Genomic DNA, 18045 nt, shown 5'->3' on the forward strand with positions numbered 1-18045 from the left:
GTAAAATTTTAATTCCATTTAACATTGCATGTTTTGTTTTACTTGCTCATAATTGAAGCAGAGTTCTGATCAAGTGAACACATTTTTGAGGTACAGGAGTTCAAACTTCGTCAGAAAGGTACTGCTGCAGCTACAAGAGATTTTGTAATAGAGAAGATGTCTTATTTAACAGGCTTTCCCATTTCCAAAGCCAGGTCTTTTGTTTTCTATTGCCGCACATCTTTACAATGTTTATCCAAAAGATATCCACCAAGTATCAAATATATATCTATGCCCTATCTCCTAAAAAAAGATGACTAATTTACTTCATGTTTCCAAGTAAAAAAAGAAAAACATCTTTTCACAACTTCATTTCTGGAACAGGTCTATAGTATAGACTGGATAGAGGACGTTTTGAAATACATAGTGCAAATACATAGATGTGGCCGCTTACACACAAACCTGTATGGAGATAAATATTTTGGGCATCTGTGATTCACTTTACCATTCCTGTTCAGAAGAGCAGAAAACAGCAGACGTCCCACCCCCAATTTGGTTGAAAACTTCCTTTGCCAAACTTGCTGGTACTCCATGCACCATCACTGCAGGTATAAAGGCTTGTACTTGCTGGAGAGGTTTTTGGTTTTGCCTGCATATTTGATGCAAGTAGGTTTGTGCAAGAAGCCTGAACAAATTGATCGTTTGTTTCTGCACTGTGGCCGAGAGTTGTGGCAAAATTGTGTTAACAAATGTGTATGTTTCTTAAATTTGTGGCACAACAGTTGTCAAGCAAAGAAGCTGCAGCTGTACATTATAAAACAATAGTAGCCACTATGTACTGCTAACAGCTGTTCAAGCTTTACTTAGAGATTGAAATAATTTCAAAAATGTGTCCACATTGTGAAAGCTGAAATTTCCATCATCTAGAGAATTGCAAGCTTCGACTTCTAAAATGTGAATCCCTCTTCGGTCCATTTATGGGAATAGAGGGCTAAATCCAGTTGTTACTCACAACTACAGTAAGACCCCTTGTGCCAGTGGAACTTCAGTAAGTGCTGACCTGGCTTTAGCTGGGACCAGCAACTGAATGTAGGGCGTTGTTTCATACAGGCATCATTTAATCAGAAAATTGAATTCAAGCAATGTCCTAGTAGCAATCCTAGATATACACAGAACATTTCACAAGCATTGCTCAGAATACTTCCTTGTGTAAATATACGGTAAGTCTAAATCTCACTCTCTTCAAGACTCAGAAGCTGATCCAAATATTTTTAAAATTAAAGCCAATAGTAACATTAACATGGATCAGAAAAGACCTTTCCACAGAACTGCTTGTTAAACTATTGAGGTACAGGCACTTTAATCTGAGAAAAAAGAAATAGAGTGGAGAATGATGGTGCAAAATATCCAGGGCTGCTTGTCATGAGGAGGACACTTGGCTGCTCAGTGCTAGAATTTAAAATAAGGGAATGCTATAAAATGGACAGTGAGCCCCACCACAGACAAAGCAATAAGAACACACAGGACACCAGCACTGAAGTACATAGGGCCCAACCTGTGTAAAAAGAACAAAAGATGTTACTATTAGTCCGGGTAATCAACTTTAACACTAGTTTTAGCAGGAGTTTATGTACACTAATGATTTCCATAGCAATGTGATAAAATAGATTTATGACAAATGGTGTGTGTTAGACGCTATTATACTATAGTTGCAGTTTACAGGAACAATTAGTTGGAATGTATGAGAAGACAGGAACACATTCCAGCTATGCACAATTTAATTCTTAAAACATGTTAAGTAATTTGTTGACAGATTTTCAACCATTAGGGACGTTAAGGGAGAAATGGGTACACTGTCAGCTAATTCTTCTTTTAACTTTCCTTTTCACATAGCAGAAGTGACACCATCAAATATTGCTTTGCAAATCGATATGTTTATAGAAAATAAGGGGCTTTAGTTAAGAGAAAAAACTCCCCAAAGTTGTTGCATATGCTTTGGCCTAGTTATTCATAAGGCATCCAGCCTTCATTTGGACCTCACCAGAGGTTGTAAAAGTTACTTTTGGGATTATCATTCCCAAATTCCTCCAGCCAGCATGTCTACTTGTCCAGGCTGGGGTAATGCAGCAATTTGGTTTGCAATAGGAAGCTCTATACAAAAGAGCAACATGGAGACCTTGTACCTCTCTCAGAGAAATCAAGATTAGAAGAAGTGATGTGACTGAGAATCCTGCATTGTAAGATGGAACTATGATGACAGAGCTCTGTTGTCCTAGTGATGTCTGATAATGTCACTCCATAAAAACCTACCTTTCCAGTAAGGCAGTACCCCAACCAATCTGCAGCACTGTTCCTTTTGCAGGACATGTCGAGAACAGATTCTTGGAGAGACCCCTCAGGGGCTACAACTGCTTCTCCCAACACACCCCATGACCAGCAGAACACTACAGATGTCATTTCCAAGTGTCATGATCTGTAGTGCCTCAGAAAATCTGTGGCTGGGGGTGGTGCCAGGCTGAAAACGTAGTCAGTAGCTAAGAACTTTATCTACTGAAGAAGGTGGCAGCCATTGTTTTCTACTTATTTCTTGCATGGGAGATAATTCAATCATGTAAGATGAACTAATATAGCCCAGAGACATGTTTATGCTGCTGCTAAATGTATGCTGTCCCACTTTCGAGTAGTGAGAAGTTTCCAAAGATTCCAACATTTACTCAATTTCTTTGAAACCAGCAATTGGAAACTTACAATGTTGTGATGTTTCATATTTACATGTATAGAGGCTGAGTATAATGCACTCAACACAGCAATATAATCCCTATCAGATTTCTTGGGGTACTCATAGCACCATAGGTTCTATTCAAATTAACAGCCATGCACAAAACAGCTTGGTTTTATTCTCACCTGAGGATCAATTAGCACACACCTTAGGAAGGGAATGAGCAACTTGGAACATCTCCCATCTATCACCTGCATCACGAACGGGGAACCTCTCACCAACAATCTCTCCCAAGTCTTAGGACCTTACCACACAGGGCACAGAAGTAGGGTCAGTTCGCATTGGTCGATGCGTATTTGCGTTATATCGCATTGGTGTTCCACACCTGTGAGCTCAGAATACGTTTTGACCAATGTGATATAACGTGAATACGCTTTGGCCAGTGCATATTCACGGCGGGGTTCCGAACTGAAGGCAGCCGGCTCCTCCGTTTTGCGAGTCGGCAAAATTAGTGGATTCACGGGATCCGTATTGATGGCCAGTGCGAAACCTCTGCTGCTTTGGCTGGTGTGTACATCCAATCCGCTGGTTCTCCTGAAGACCACCGGGTTACAAATTTCCCATGATGCTGCGCTGGAATTTCCCCCATCTCCTTCCGTTGGCCCTTTCCCCTTTCAGGACAACCACCAGGGCTGGGGAGCGATTTTTCCACTGAACGAGATAAAGCGGAAACCTGTTGTGTCAGGGGGGAGGGGAATGTATAGGTATATGTGTGTCTATATGTATATATATATATACACACACACACACACACACACAAAGATGTGTGTGTAAGCATATACATGCAGCATTATACTTTCGGCTGCTCCACAGTTTGTGTGTGTGTGTGTGTATATGTATGTATGTATGTATGAATGAATGTATACGTATGTGCATATATATATATATATATATACACACACAGACAGACAGTGTGCGTACACATATAAATACGTCATCACACTTTTGGCTGTGGCACAGTGTGTTTTTGTATATATGTGTGTGTGTTTGTGTGTGTGTATATATGTGTATGTATATATATATATATATATATATTAACACTCATACAGACAAATGTGTGTGTACACATAAAAAAGGCATCACACTTTTGGCTGTACCACTATGTGTATATGTGTGTATATCCATATATATATGTATGTGTGTGTGTGTGTGTGTATAAACATTCATACAGACAAATATGTGTGTACAAATAAAAAAAGGCATCTCACTTTTGGCTGTACCACTGTGTGTGTGTGTGTGTATATATATATATATATATGTATGTGTTTATGTGTGTGCATATATATATATATATACACACACACACACTCATATACACACACACACATATACAGATGGTGCATACCCCTTTCGTAAGTGGCTAAAGACAGCAATTATCGTGATATTACGCGCTAAACAGTGACCTCATTCTTCACCCCGGAAGTTAAAAATGTTGCGCCCCGTTCAGAGCCCCACAGAGCATGCGCAAGGCAGCTGATGCGCATCGGCCAATACGCATTGTATTGGGCTGGTGTGGTAATCCAATCTGCACTTGCCTCGCTTTGTCTGAATACGCATTGGCCGATTCGCAAAACCTCGATTCGGAAGGCCGCCCAGGTGTGGAAGAACAATGCGATATGACGCGAATACGAATCGGCAAAGCATATTCAGAGAGCGCGGGTGTGAATGAACGATGCGTTATAACGCAAATACGCACCGACCAATGCAAACTGACCCTACTTCTGTGCCCTGTGTGGTAAGGTCCTTACTGTGCCATTAGTTCTCATCAGTGATAAGCGTAAATTTAAAAGTATTTAACTGTTAAAACAAACCTGGAATTAAGCTGGGATTTGCAGATAAGAAAGCTGTTGCACTGGTATTTGCTTTTGAGTAGACATACTTAGAACTTAATTTTACTTTGTATGCTTGGCAGGGAAATGTCTAAATGAGAAGTAATTGCTGAGGGTGGATACACTAGCCCTCCATGGAGGACAGCACCCTTCACTGTGCACTAACCTCAATTTTAATGTTTTTAAATGCCACCCCTCCCCCAGCAAGCACAGGGCAATTTATCCATGTATCAAGACTCAAGGAGGCATGGGGACCATGTTTTGCCAAAAACTTTGAAAAAATTGAAGTTCTGAATAATGGCCTTGAGAGGATGCATTTTCCCTAGTCCTGTTATGTCTGAACTTGCCTGTTTTGCTTTAACCCCACCATGGCAACAACCGATGTTTTTGGGACACTTTGAGACTTCAGCCCTCAAGATTTTTCCAAAATTGGAATTTTGTCCTTTAGCTGAACAAACTTGGATTCCTAACCTATATCTTGTCTACACAGACAGCTTTACTTAATAGTATCTTAGGAGATAATTTAGAAAGCTGAGAGGAGATCTTTGGGGTAATTGGACAAACACGGCAGGCAGACCACTGTCTATCCAAGACCGGAAACAGTCCACACATAATGCAATGCTTAAAAATACTCACCTTCCTTGAGCTGAATGTGCATATCTAATGAAGTATTGATAGCGAGCATACAGGTAAATTAACCCACAAAATGCAGCCAAAACTAAGAAAAAGAGAGTAATCCAAATAGTTACTGTGGGAAAATATGTAACACTGATTGTGTTTTCAAAATCATAAAAATCATAATCTCATTAAAATCCTAATCTATGAGAAGACACTTGGCTAAGTTACTGCATAATATAAATTTATCTTGTTGAGATTTGAAATGCCATGTATTGTGCATGCTCTTAACCACTGTATTGCCACACCAAACAATAGGGGCACAACTACCACCATTCATGCTTACAAAGAACACATCATGCCAATTCGTGTTGACACTTTTTCTTAAATGCCCTGTATAAGCAACTATTCACTATCTATTTAACTAAAACTGGCAGCTAAAGTAAGAAAAGCTGCTTTAGCCTGATGGGATATGAAACTTCTCCCCCTCCCAATTAGCCTTTGCGGAAATGGTCAAAACAAAACAACCATTTAATAATACAGTTAACTGCTTGGATACATCTGGCAGGACCACTGATGGCTATCCACAAAATCTTATGCCACCATAAGTCTGCTAATCTTTAAAATGTCCTGTGATTCTCTGTGTGGTTTTGTTGTGGCTCCTATTTACATATATAGATGTAACAAAACTATCTTGACAAAATGTTAACCCTGTGAGGGAGTCATTTTCCTCTAGGTTCCAGCATTACCATGCTAGCACAACATTAGGGACTTTGGGGGCAAGGCTAGCACTCCAGTATTTGGACTGGATGATGAGGATGAAGATGATGACCACCACCACCACAACCACCATTCATTCCATTGTATGCACAATAGAAAACAGTAATGCATATGGGTCTTCTATTTTCAACCTAATTTTCAACAGCCTGAAAACAAATTGGGAGGGAAGAGCATGTAATAAGAGTGGCTTAACACTTTTATGTAGCAAGTGCCCTTGGTGTGGGTGTTGCAAAGTCTCCTGCAACAACCGTCTGAAGTATGAACAAGATAGCAACAGCAACAGCATTTGCATTTCTATTCCACTTCATAGTGAAGTCAGCACTCTCTAAGCAGTTTACAATGTGTAAGTCAATTGCCCTCAACAAGCTGGGTACTCATTTTACTGATCTACAAAAAGATGGAAGGCTGAGTCAACACTGGGGCCCTGCCTGGGATTGAACTCACAACCTTGTGGCTGGAGTACCAGCATTTAACCACTGCAGCACCAGGGCTGCTTCTTCCCATGCACTACCTGCCTCCTTGGTTGGGCCAGAACTCCCTGAACAAATCATACTGTTGGCATTTTGCATGTGGAAAGCTGACATCCCGCTATCATTTTTTACCACTTTCAAGAATGAAGCCACCATTCCCAATAAACCCATTTTAAATAGCAGGAATGAAGAAATAATCTTTTAAAAGGACAACAAAATATACGAACTGTGAAAGATGCATGTGGTATGAACAAGTGCCCTAGTCAGCTAATATTGCTTGTACTTTTAACCACTATATTGTTACATGTTTGAAGGATCATGTTTTTCTTTATTATGTTTTAGCTCAGGCAAGCAGCGCACTGGTAACAGTTAAGAATATGAATTAGGGTTGCCTTTTACCTTGATTGGAAAAGACTCCAGCCACCCATAAAAGTGAGAGAAATATTGGGAAGTATTCTGAGCAATTTGCTCTAAACAAAAGCAGAGAAGAAAAAGATTTTTACTCCACAATTCAGGTGGGAGGGCGAAAAAACACAGTGAGGTCAAATTAGATAATATTCTTCTGGGAATCCCACCTAACCAGTTCACTTTACAGCCACACATGGCCTATGAAGCAATGGGAGGAATATCACAAATTCCATGCTTTTCTTATTTATAGTCCACAATTTGACAGCTCACTTCTCACTTTAGAAATAAGCCACTCTCTCCTTAATATGGCGTTTCCATGATTGAATGTTACTCCACACCAGGGGTAGGCAACCTTTTTGAGCCGGGGGCCGGGTTGCTGTCCCTCAGACAACTGGGGGGCCGAAGCCAAAAAATGAATAATTAAATAATTTTTTAAAAAAATTAAATAAATAAATAAACCGGTTCAAATGTAGGGCAAAAATTTCAAATGGAGGACACTTTTTGGGGAAAAAAATGGAGGACATGCTAACAAATTGGCTGATTTTTTAAAAATTGTTAATATAAATGCATGTTTCAGAGGCTTCTATAGACAATTGCCCCCTTGCCCGCCTCCTCCTGATAGGCCAAAGGCCCCACGCCCTCACGTGAGAGGCCAAAGGCTCCGGCGGCAATCGGCGGCAGGATCGGGCTGGGGCCAGTCCCAAGGCCTTGCCGGGCCGCATCCAGCCTGCGGACCGCAGGTTGCCTACCCCTGCTCCACACAAAAACTATCTTGTAGATACAACATAACCAAGTAATAGAAGGAGAAAGCTAGAGACTAGCAGAAACCTCCTGACATTTAATTTTTGGAGTTAATTATTATTATTATTAACCTTTATTTATAAAGCGCTGTAAATTTACACAGCGCTGTACATACAATCTTATAGTTAGACGGTTCCCTGCCCTCAGGCTTACAATCTAAAAAGACACGACACAAAAGGAGAAGGAATGGTTGTGGGGAAGGGGATCAGGTCCAGCAGTATTTTTCTCCACCTCTGAGGCCTGGACCATGGCAGATGGACTGGAGGAAGGGCTTGGCTTCTTAATGGATGCTTAAAAGGAGGCTTCCTGGGTCAGAGAGGGGCTAGCCTCTGGGAATGCTTCTCTAAACAATATAGTCTTTAACTCAGTTTTGAAACTGGGTAGAGAAATGATGAGGTGTGCATGTGGGGGAAGAAGGTTCCAGGAGTAAGGGGCAGCAAGCGAGAAGGGACGAATTCAGGAGGGGGCAGTGGTTAATGAAATGTTTTTTTAAAGATGAAGATTAAATAGTGCAATATTCAAGTATACCAGTTAGAGTGAGACCAGGATAATATTCTGGCTTCTGTTATCCAGTTCACAAGATACATATGTTTTGAAGACAATCTAAAAGTACTGCCTTGATGCTTGCTTGACAATTCTTGTGGCAACTACTTACTATGAGTATAGTATGTCAAACTGCAAGCATTGGCTGCATCCGCATTGCAGAAATAATCTGGTTTGACCCCACTTTAACTGCCATGGCTCAATGCTCTGGAATTCTGGGAATGGCCATTTGTTGTGGCACTAGAATGGTAGTTTGTTGTGGCACAAACTACCATTCCCAGAATTCCATAGCATTGAGCCATGGCAGTAAAAGTGATGTCAAACCGGATTATTTCTTCAATGTGGATGCAGCCATTGCCACTAACATGAACGAGGGAAAGTGAACTTCTATGTGGCTTCAATCCTATCCTTCAGTCAGGACTGAAAACTCATGAACAAAATAAATGCAGTATCCTCACTTTTTTTAAAAAAGTTAACTTATTTGTAATGCTGAGGACATATAGGCAATTTATATTTTCCACTGTATTTATACACCTAGCATCACTTACATTCACTTTACACATAAAAAAGGACAACTCCCCCCCTTCTGAAGGGTTTACATTTTTAAAATTCAGTGGCGGGGGGGGGGGGGAGGAAACAGATAAAAGAAGTTAGACAGACACAGAGCTTGGAAAAGTTGTGTGTGGGGGGGGGGTAGGAGTTGGACTACTGCTGCCAGAGTTGTCAAGCACTGAAATGGAAGCAAATGGAAAACAAGATGCAATGCAGTCAGATAGCCTCAGGTTGAGCTATAGTTGGGCGTGGGGAGTAGGGGGCCGGGCCTGAAAAAGTGAGTGGGTTTTGAGGACACCAGTAGGAGGGGCAGGGGATTTCCTTTTCCTTCTCCTTTTATGTCATGTCTTTTTAGATTGTAAGCCTGAGGGCAGGGAACCATCTAATTAAAAAGATTGTATGTACAGCACTGTGTAAATTTACAGTGCTTTATAAATAAAGGTTAATAATAATAAGATCATGAAATCAGAACACTATGATAAAGGTGAATGATTCGGGCAACATGATCATGAACAAAGGTAAGAGGTGGAGAAAAAGAAGATTTATTTAACTGTTTCAGTACTGTCACACTGCTCAAATGACTCCTTGGGGCTAAACAAAATCAGAAGATGCATGAAGTCCCTGAATTGCCAAAGTTCACTAGGAGATGATTGCAAGTGCATTATTTCCCCTAAGCCTGCCACATATGAAAAATCTAACATCCTGCAGCCATGAAAACGTTTGAATACAATCTAGAGATGAGAGCCAGTGTAGTGTGGTGGTTTGAGCATTGGACTATGACTCTGGAGATCAGGGTTTGAACCCCAGCTTGGCCATGTAAACCCAATGGGTGACCTTAGGCAAGTCACACTCTCTCAGCCTCATAGGATGGCAATGGCAAACTCCTCTGAACAAACTTGCCAAGAAAAACCCATGATAAATTCACCTTAGAGTTGCCATAAACCAGAAATGACAGGAAGGCACATAACAACAACATTCAATCTATGGCTACTACTACTCCTTTGCTGGATGATTCTTTATTGTTACTTTCAGTGAGTGACACAGATCCCTTTGCTCTATCACTTGCTACCCAGAAGGTAGGATAGGACCTGATGCGTCTCATCCATGAAAAAAGAAAGCCACTTTCTGCTGAGTCATCAAGATACCTTTGTCTGCTCAAACATTTGCTTAACATGATCTCCTATTCAGCTGAAAGGCTTGGTAATGAACTTCTTTTGAATACAAAGATGGAGAATCATAGAATCATAGAATCGTAGAGTTGGAAGAGACCACAAGGGCCATCCAGTCCAACCCCCTGCCATGCAGGAAATCACAATCAAAGCATCCCCAACACATGGCCATCCAGCCTCTGTTTGAAGACCTCTAAGGAAGGAGACTCCACTACACTTCAAGAGAGATTGTTCCACTGTCGAACAGCCCTTACCGTCAGGATGTTCCTCCTAATGTTGAGGTGGAATCTCTTTTCCTGGAGCTTGCATTCATTGCTCCAGGTCTTAGTCTCTGGAGCAGCAGAAAACAAGCTTGCTCCCTCCTCAATATGACATCCCTTCAAATATTTAAACAGGGCTATCATATCACCTCTTAACTTTCTCTTCTCCAGGCTAAACATCCCCAGCTCCCTAAGTCGTTCCTCATAGGGCATGGTTTCCAGACCTTTCACCATTTTAGTCGCTCTCCTTTGGACACGCTCCAGTTTCTCAATGTCCTTTTTTAATTGTGGTGCCCAGAACTGGACACAGTATTCCAGATGGGGCCTGACCAGAGCAGAATAGAGTGGCACTATTACTTCCCTGGATCTAGACACTATACTTCTATTGATGCAGCCTAAAATCGCATTGGCCTTGTTAGCTGCCACATCACACTGTTGACTCATGTTCAACTTGTGGTCTACTTGGACTCCTAGATCCCTTTCACACATAGTTTCATTCAGCCAGGTGTCCTCCATCCTATATCTGTGCTTTTCATTTTTCCGCCCTAAGTGCAGTACCTTACATTTCTCCATGTTGAAATTCATTTTGTTAGCTTTGGCCCAGTTTTCTAGTCTGTTCAGGTCATTTTGAATCTTGATCCTGTCCTCTGGAGTATTAGCTACTCCTCCTAATTTGGTGTCATCTGCAAATTGTATGCCCCCAATTCTGTCATCCAAGTCATTGATAAAGATGTTGAATAGCACTGGGCCCAGGACAGAGCCCTGTGGGACCCCACTGGTCACTTCTCTCCAGGATGAAAAGGAGCCATTGTTGAGCATCCTTTGCGTTCATTCGGTCGGTCAACCAGTTACAAATCCATGTAACAGTTGCCTTGTCTAGCCCACATTTTACAAGCTTGTTTGCAAGAATATCATTGGGAACTTTGTCAAAGGCCTTACTGAAATCAAGAAATACTATATCCACAGTATTCCCTTCATCTAACAAGCTGGTAATTTTATCAAAAAAAGAGATCAGGTTTGTCTGGCATGACTTCTTTCTCTGAAACCCATGTTGACTTTTTGTGATTATGGAGTTGCCTTCTAGATGTTCACAGACTCTCTGTTTAATGATCTGCTCTAGAATCTTTCCTGGTATTGATGTCAGACTAACTGGACGATAATTGTTGGGATCCTCTTTTTCCCCCTTTTTGAAGATGGGGACAATGTTTGCCCTCCTCCAGTCTGCTGGGATCTCTCCTATTTTCCAGGAGTTCTCAAAGATTATTGCCAATGGCTCCGATATTACATTTGCCAGTTCTTTTAATACCCTTGGATGTAGTTCATCTGGTCCTGGAGACTTAAATTCACTTAGATTAACAAGGTATTCCTCTACTATCTCTTTACTTATTCTGTACTGAAATTCCCCTAATCTGTGCTTAGCTCCATTATCCTCAGGTTGAGCTCCCTTTTCCTTTTGGAAGAAGATTGAGGCAAAGAAGGTGTTGAGTAATTCTGCCTTTTCTCTGTCTTCCGTTAGCATTTTGCCATCTTCTCCATGCAGTGGCCCTACCGTTTCCTTCTTCTTCCTTTTGCTGCGGACATACCCAAAAAAGCCCTTTTTGTTGTTATTAACCTCTCTAGCAAGCCTGAGTTCATTCTGTGCTTTAGCTTTTCTGACCTTACCCCTACACATGCTTGCTATTTGTTTGAATTCCTCTTTGGTGATTTCCCCATTTTTCCATTTCTTATACATGTCCCGTTTAAAACTTAGCTCAGTTGAAAGTTCTTTAGTCATCCATCCTGATTTCTTGAGACATCTCCCATTTTCAGCATATACAGTTCACATGCCCCTGGGGAGAAGAGGATCTTGGCATAATGCCACTGATTGAATTTATCAGTATACACAGAATTAAGCCCCCCTCATCACAATCTAAACTTTACTGCAAATGTGCCTTAGGACACTATTTGTTGTTATTGTGTGCCTTCTGACTTAAGGTGACCCTAAGGCCTAAGACCCTATTCACAGGGTTTTTGGGGGGCTGAGACTCATCCAAGGTCACCCAATGGGTAGCACTGACTGAGTGGGGATTCAAACCCTGGTCTCCAGAATCAGTCCAACACTCAAAGCACACTGTGCTGGTTCACAATAGTGCATCAAAAATTAACAAGAAAGTTCAATCCATCAGACTTACTGGGCTCTGAAGATCCTTTCAAATTCTGGTGGACCAGAAGTTAGAGGAGGTGAGATTTTGCATTTCCGCCTAGCATAGATCACCTGCATGGCAAAATAGGCTGAATGGAAGGGGTTGGGGAAGAGAGAGAGAAAGCAAAGAAAAAACCAAGCTCTTTTACCTGGTGGGGCCTGAAGGCTGGATGATGACAGACAAGCTCACAATTCACAGACCCACACCACCAGCAAACACCACTCATTTGACATGCAAATGTCAGAAACAAAGACCTCACACTTTCCTGTTGATTTCAAACCAGCTGATTTTTCTTCTGGCCAATTTGTTCTCTCCCTCTCCAAGAGCAAGTAAAGGGGCCAGAAAACATTCTAAATGTACTGGAATTAGAACACACCCTGTACTGCAAGAGGACCACACTGCATTTTGGGCATGTATTTGTTCATCTAACTGAAGATTTTTTTAGCATATTGGCTGTAGAGTTCTGCTTTAGCATTTCCAGGATTTTGTCATAAGAACTGGTATTGTTCTTTTGTGGAGTGTGGATTTTGTTTTGTTTAGCTGCATGGCCAACATAGTTACCCCAAATATGTTTTACAGAAGAAGGACTGACTCTTAAGCACTGATAGTATCTAGGAGGCTCAATACTACATGAAGTACTAAAACTCTCTCTCAGACAGTCCAAAACACTCCCAGTTTTGTAAACATCTAATTGAAATGGCCTATATATTTTCCTTCACAACCAATTAAAATCAGAAAACATGCCACCTTTCCACAATTTCAGTTCAGATTATAACACATCTACCTGATTTACCCTATAACCATCAGGTTTGTTTATGACTATGGGAAATTTTAGAGAGCCACTGCAGCATAATGGTTTGAGTGCTGGGCTAAGGTGACCAGGGTTCAAATCCTGGCTCAACCTTGGAAACCCACCAGGTGACCCTGGGTCAGTCATATTGTCTCAGCCTCAGAGGAAGGCAAAGGCAAACCCCCTCTGAACAAATCTTGCCAAGAAACCTCCATGTCAAGGGTCACCATAAGTCAGAAATGACTTGAAGGCAGACAACAACAAATGGCAAATTTTATACCCACAGAGAATATTGATGATTATTCCTATTATTATTAAATGATCATCATTAACACTGAGCATTTTTTTTTTATTGTGCACTACCCTGTGATCCTTGAATAAAGGATAGGATAAATGACATGACACTCTATCTCAGCCTCAGAGAATGGCAATGACAAAGCCCCTGTGAAGAAACATTGCCAAGAAACCCCCATGGTAGGTTTGTCTTAGGTTCACCATAAGTCAGAAATGACTTGAAGGCAAACAATAACAAAATTAAATAAATGAGCAAACAAAAGGTAAAATTTAAGTTACGCACCAGAAATCTTTTAGAAATGTTCCAAGAGTAGTGGTTAACTATGTAACACCTCATCTGTCTTTTAAATCTTCATTAATAGAACTGGCTCTGTCACCAGACCAGTTTTTGAGAAGACACACTCTGATAAAGAGGAGGAAAGAGCATTCTGCAGCAGATTAGTTGGGATCACCAAATTTTACATAAAGGAAGATGTGAGTGAAACGGTTACTTCTTACATGAACTGAAGTCACAAATGCTATGTGACTTCTCTGTGATACTCTGTTCAGTCTAGCCTTCTCCATCCCAACTCCTACATTCTTGGGTATATTTGGGGTTGGTCCTCTGAGTGTGAATTCTCTCCCAGGTTTTCCTTAAGTCAATATTTCTGAGCTCTATTTTTAAAAACTCAGCACTGGTTCTAACCAACAATACACCCGCTCAACTTAAGTGGCAAAACAATCATACAGGGAGTCTACTCCAGAGCTTGGAAGTAACACATTACATTTAATTTCATTGCCTGTGATGAGTTATTTTTGGGGGTAATCAGGAATAGCAAAGTCACACCACAAACTTAATGAAATGAGTGGGAGCAAGGCTACTTTACTGGATGGTTATGGTTTCTGTTGACCTCTAGTAGTACCTTTTAAGATACTGTAGATTTTCGAAGGTTTTTGCTGGGAATTTTTCAAGTTCTATCTTAAAGGTTTTTCTTTTTTAAAAAGTAGTGAACAACATGATAAAGATCAATGAGCCATTTTTGAATATCATATTCACTAACAGCCCTGGATTACTTTTCAAACAGTGTAACCAACAAACAGGAGTAAGAGTAACTCTTCAACTTCTGATCCAGTGGTTCACAAACTTTGATTCTCCAAATGTTTTGTACTTCAGGTCCCAGAAGTCCTGAATGCTTCTGGGAATTAAACTCCAAAACACCTGGAAGACCAAAGTTTGGGAACCACTGTTCTGGTCTTTGTTGTTGTTAGGTACACCTTCAACTTGTTGGCTGAATTGGGATTCGAACCCCAGTCTTGTCATAGTCCAACACTCAAACCACTACACCACTCTAGTCTATCCACCACTTGAAAATTGGTGTAATTGGAGCTATGAGCTTATTGGAGATTGTCAGTTTCTGTTCTGTAGGAAGAAAGTACAACGTGCATTTTTAATTTTCACAGAGAAGAAGCCAAGAGCTCCTATTCGTTTGCACTCAAGGTGGGAGAAAGACTACTTCTCTGAGCAGGTTTCTCGAAGAGCAAGCAGGCTCCCACATATTAGCAGAACCAAACTTCACATATGACCCACTGAGCCTAATAGCCCATTCAAGAGTGCTTTTTCATGCATTAATTTGCCACTGTACGAGGACCTCCCAGGACAAAATCAGGTCACTTACACAAACTCTTCTAGCTCCCTCACTTCAGAAAGTAATTTACTCTAACTCTTGGAGCAAAGGAATCTTCCTGTTTAAATATTGTACCACTGAAGAGTTACAGCTGCTGCTGACTGCATACCCAGACTCCCAGATCCCATAGCAAAATGTCCCCTTTGCATTCAGTTCCATGACTTTGGGCCAGAGCTTGGAAATAAATGCAATGAGTTATGTGCTAATTAGTTATTTCCACCCCACAACAAGGCTTAAAGTCTTGATTTGTTGGTGAACAACACACACAATTAGAAATCACTACACAACACTATTAGAACTTGGAAAGAATGAGTTCAGTTTAACTCGATGGTTCTCAAACTGCAGACTGGAATCCCTGGGGGGGGGGGGCACAAGAGTTGCTCAAGAGGGGTGCAAGACTTGGCAGCCCTGCTCCCTTCTCCACTTCCCAAACTTTTTCTGTCCTGAAGGGGAAGAGAAAGGTGAGGAGGGTGCTTAAATAAGTCACCTCTGCCTTAGGGGAGAGGAGGAAGGGAGAGGGTAAACTCCCTGGATCATGGCCTGGGGGGAGGGATCCTGAGCTGCTTCTGTTTCTTCTTCTTCCCCCACCCATTTCATCACTGCCTCGTTTCTTGAGATGAGATGCTGCTGTATGAATATATTCATGAATATTAATGAATATATATGTATTTGCAAACTAAAACACACACACTAAACAAACAAAACACTTTTATTCATCTACTACATTGAGCAGGAGTAGGTGTGACATCCATATGTTGATGTAAAAGGTAAAAGGTTTACGAACCACTGGTTTAACCAGTTCTGTGCTTGTTGTTCTCTTCTCTCAATGTGGCTTAACTAACAGCATTCAAAGTCATTCCCAACCTGACACTTTTCAGATGTTGTTGACTTTTTGGGATTTGTATCTGGGAAGTACTAGGCTGACAAGTTAAGTACTACCAAAAGAACCTTTGAAGGAGCCAATAACAAAATGAGTGATGTAGGGACTAGGGATCACCAAATTTACCATCTTTGTAAAACCTTTAGCTTCTTTGACAACCAAATTTTTAATTAATGAATTAATTTACAATTAATGGAACAAATTAAATTATTGTAAACCCAGGATTAACATCAATGAATTAATTTTCCCTTTTGCAATGACCAGTGTTAACAAATTAATTTCTGAACCTACCATTTTCCGGTACGACATTCTTTCCAGCTTTGTTTCTGGGTCCAGTTGATCCTGTCACCCGTGAAAGCATTTTTTTAAAAAAAATCCAGTTTCCCTGCTCTGCGCTTTTTAAAAAAGATGGCAAGAGTCATGTGTCTATTACATTTTACACTTTAAACACAGAAAAAGGATTGCCAGGGTATGGCAAACCAGTGTGCAGCCAATATTCCCTACAGCCAATTTAAAGAGGAAATTTGTGCACATTTCCAATCTAACCTGCTTAGTTCACAGTGTCTAAAATAGACTGTATTACTAAACTTGCATTGTAATCCATAACAGCAGTGGTTATGTTCCTTACCTTGTTCCAAGACTCCCAAAATAGTAACAGTGGCCAACAAAGCTATCTGATGCAGCATGCTGGTTCTGGAGTAAAACCAAGGCAGCTAGAAAACAAGACAGACTCCTAGGCAGTGGACTTTTTCTGCTCTTAATGTGCATACCCACAGTGCCTGTCAATACAATCAGACAGCAAAGCCTTCATTTCCTCTTCCAAACAGATGGTTACTTAACTCCCTGCTTGCTGGACAATTTCTGACTGGATTCCCACAACAGTCTTACAACCAAAACCATTTCTGGGAGTTTCCATTACATTAAAAGCAGACACACTTGCCGATGCCTAAAATCCTAGCCTATCTGTTAAGAACAGCCAATTTGTATTTTATAAACATTGTATCTGACAATTCTCGACCTGATTTATGGGCCATTTCACATATGGTGGAATGAAAATTAGCTGTATTTTTAAGATATTAATCAATACAATGGAAGCTCAACATCTCTTCTCAGGACAGCCTGCTGCCTCAGAGAAGCATCTATGTGTGAGTGCACATCAAGGTGACAGCAGATGAAAACCTTACCCTTGCTGTCATTTGCTATCTCTTTTGCTCAAGCAAGGCTATCTAGGAATGGCATGTTCTAGAAATGAAGTGGGGAAACAGGACAGAATCATCTACATAAATAAATGAATACAAATGAAAATGTCTCAGTAACACTGTGAAAGGGAATCCATTCTTCTGCTGTGGCTTCTAGTGATTAAGACCTTTTCCTTTGTTTTTATGAGAGGGCATGCCGTCTTTCTAGGAAGGACCTCTGTGACTGGGTTAAGAGAATGGCTCACATCCAGGGAAACCAGGTGTATTTGCCCAGTACTTCACATAAGGGTACCATATATACTTGACTATAAGTTGAGAAATTTTAGTCTAGAAATTTGAAACTTGAAAACCTGGATCAACTTATCCATCAGTCAATGTTGGTTTCCACAGGAGTTGAGTCAATGGCATTCTGTTAAGACAAGGAAACTGACAGTCACACCTATGATCAGCTATGATGGCCAAAAATTATTGTGCAATACCTTTGGTCACTGACTGTTTTTCATCCTTTGCCACCTGAAGTGCCCTTAAAACATAGAAAAGTGTTACATCAAAACAGAATTAAATTATTACAATAAATCTACATGCATTACTTCAGCTATTTGCAATTGGATGTTAATCATCACCAGAAAGGGAGGCCTTACTTACAATACTAAGAACTTCACTTAACTGTGTTTAATATTTCAGTAAATCGTACAATAAGCCTACAATCAATCCTGTGGGTATTATAGTGATATAAATTAGAATTATAACTTATCCTCTGCAAAATGAGTTCTGAAAAGAAAATGGGAGCTTCTTATATGGCAATGTTCAAACTAAAAGTTACTGAACATGCAAAGGAATCCAGTTAATT

General features: G+C 40.6%; 1 protein-coding gene across 1 annotated transcript; it reads right to left on the reverse strand.

Moving 5' to 3' along the window:
* Window positions 1-2: 2 nt before the first annotated feature.
* On the reverse strand, window positions 3-16707 carry LTC4S (leukotriene C4 synthase). The gene is made up of 5 exons (XM_089528979.1): window positions 16625-16707; window positions 12357-12456; window positions 6852-6922; window positions 5224-5305; window positions 3-1534 (listed from the first exon to the last, which is right to left on the reverse strand). The coding sequence occupies exons 1-5, from the start codon at window positions 16680-16682 to the stop codon at window positions 1429-1431; spliced, it is 417 nt and encodes a 138-aa protein (XP_089385105.1). The 5' UTR covers window positions 16683-16707; the 3' UTR covers window positions 3-1428.
* Window positions 16708-18045: the final 1338 nt, after the last annotated feature.

Source organism: Sceloporus occidentalis, unplaced genomic scaffold (assembly GCF_023333645.1).
Source record: "Sceloporus occidentalis isolate IW3139 unplaced genomic scaffold, rSceOcc1.0.p SCAF_1, whole genome shotgun sequence".
Taxonomy (NCBI): domain Eukaryota; kingdom Metazoa; phylum Chordata; class Lepidosauria; order Squamata; family Phrynosomatidae; genus Sceloporus; species Sceloporus occidentalis.

What these genes read in the sequence shown, in the direction of transcription:
- LTC4S (XM_089528979.1), bottom strand. Translation starts at nt 16,682, where the DNA reads ATGCTGCATCAGATAGCTTTGTTGGCCACTGTTACTATTTTGGGAGTC. An exon ending in TTTGGGAGTCTTGGAACAAG is followed by an intron (nt 12,457 to 16,624) that starts GTAAGGAACATA and finishes CCTTCCATTCAG; the next exon opens with CCTATTTTGCCATGCAGGTG. An exon ending in TGGAGTCTTTTCCAATCAAG is followed by an intron (nt 5,306 to 6,851) that starts GTAAAAGGCAAC and finishes TCTTTTTCTTAG; the next exon opens with TTTTGGCTGCATTTTGTGGG.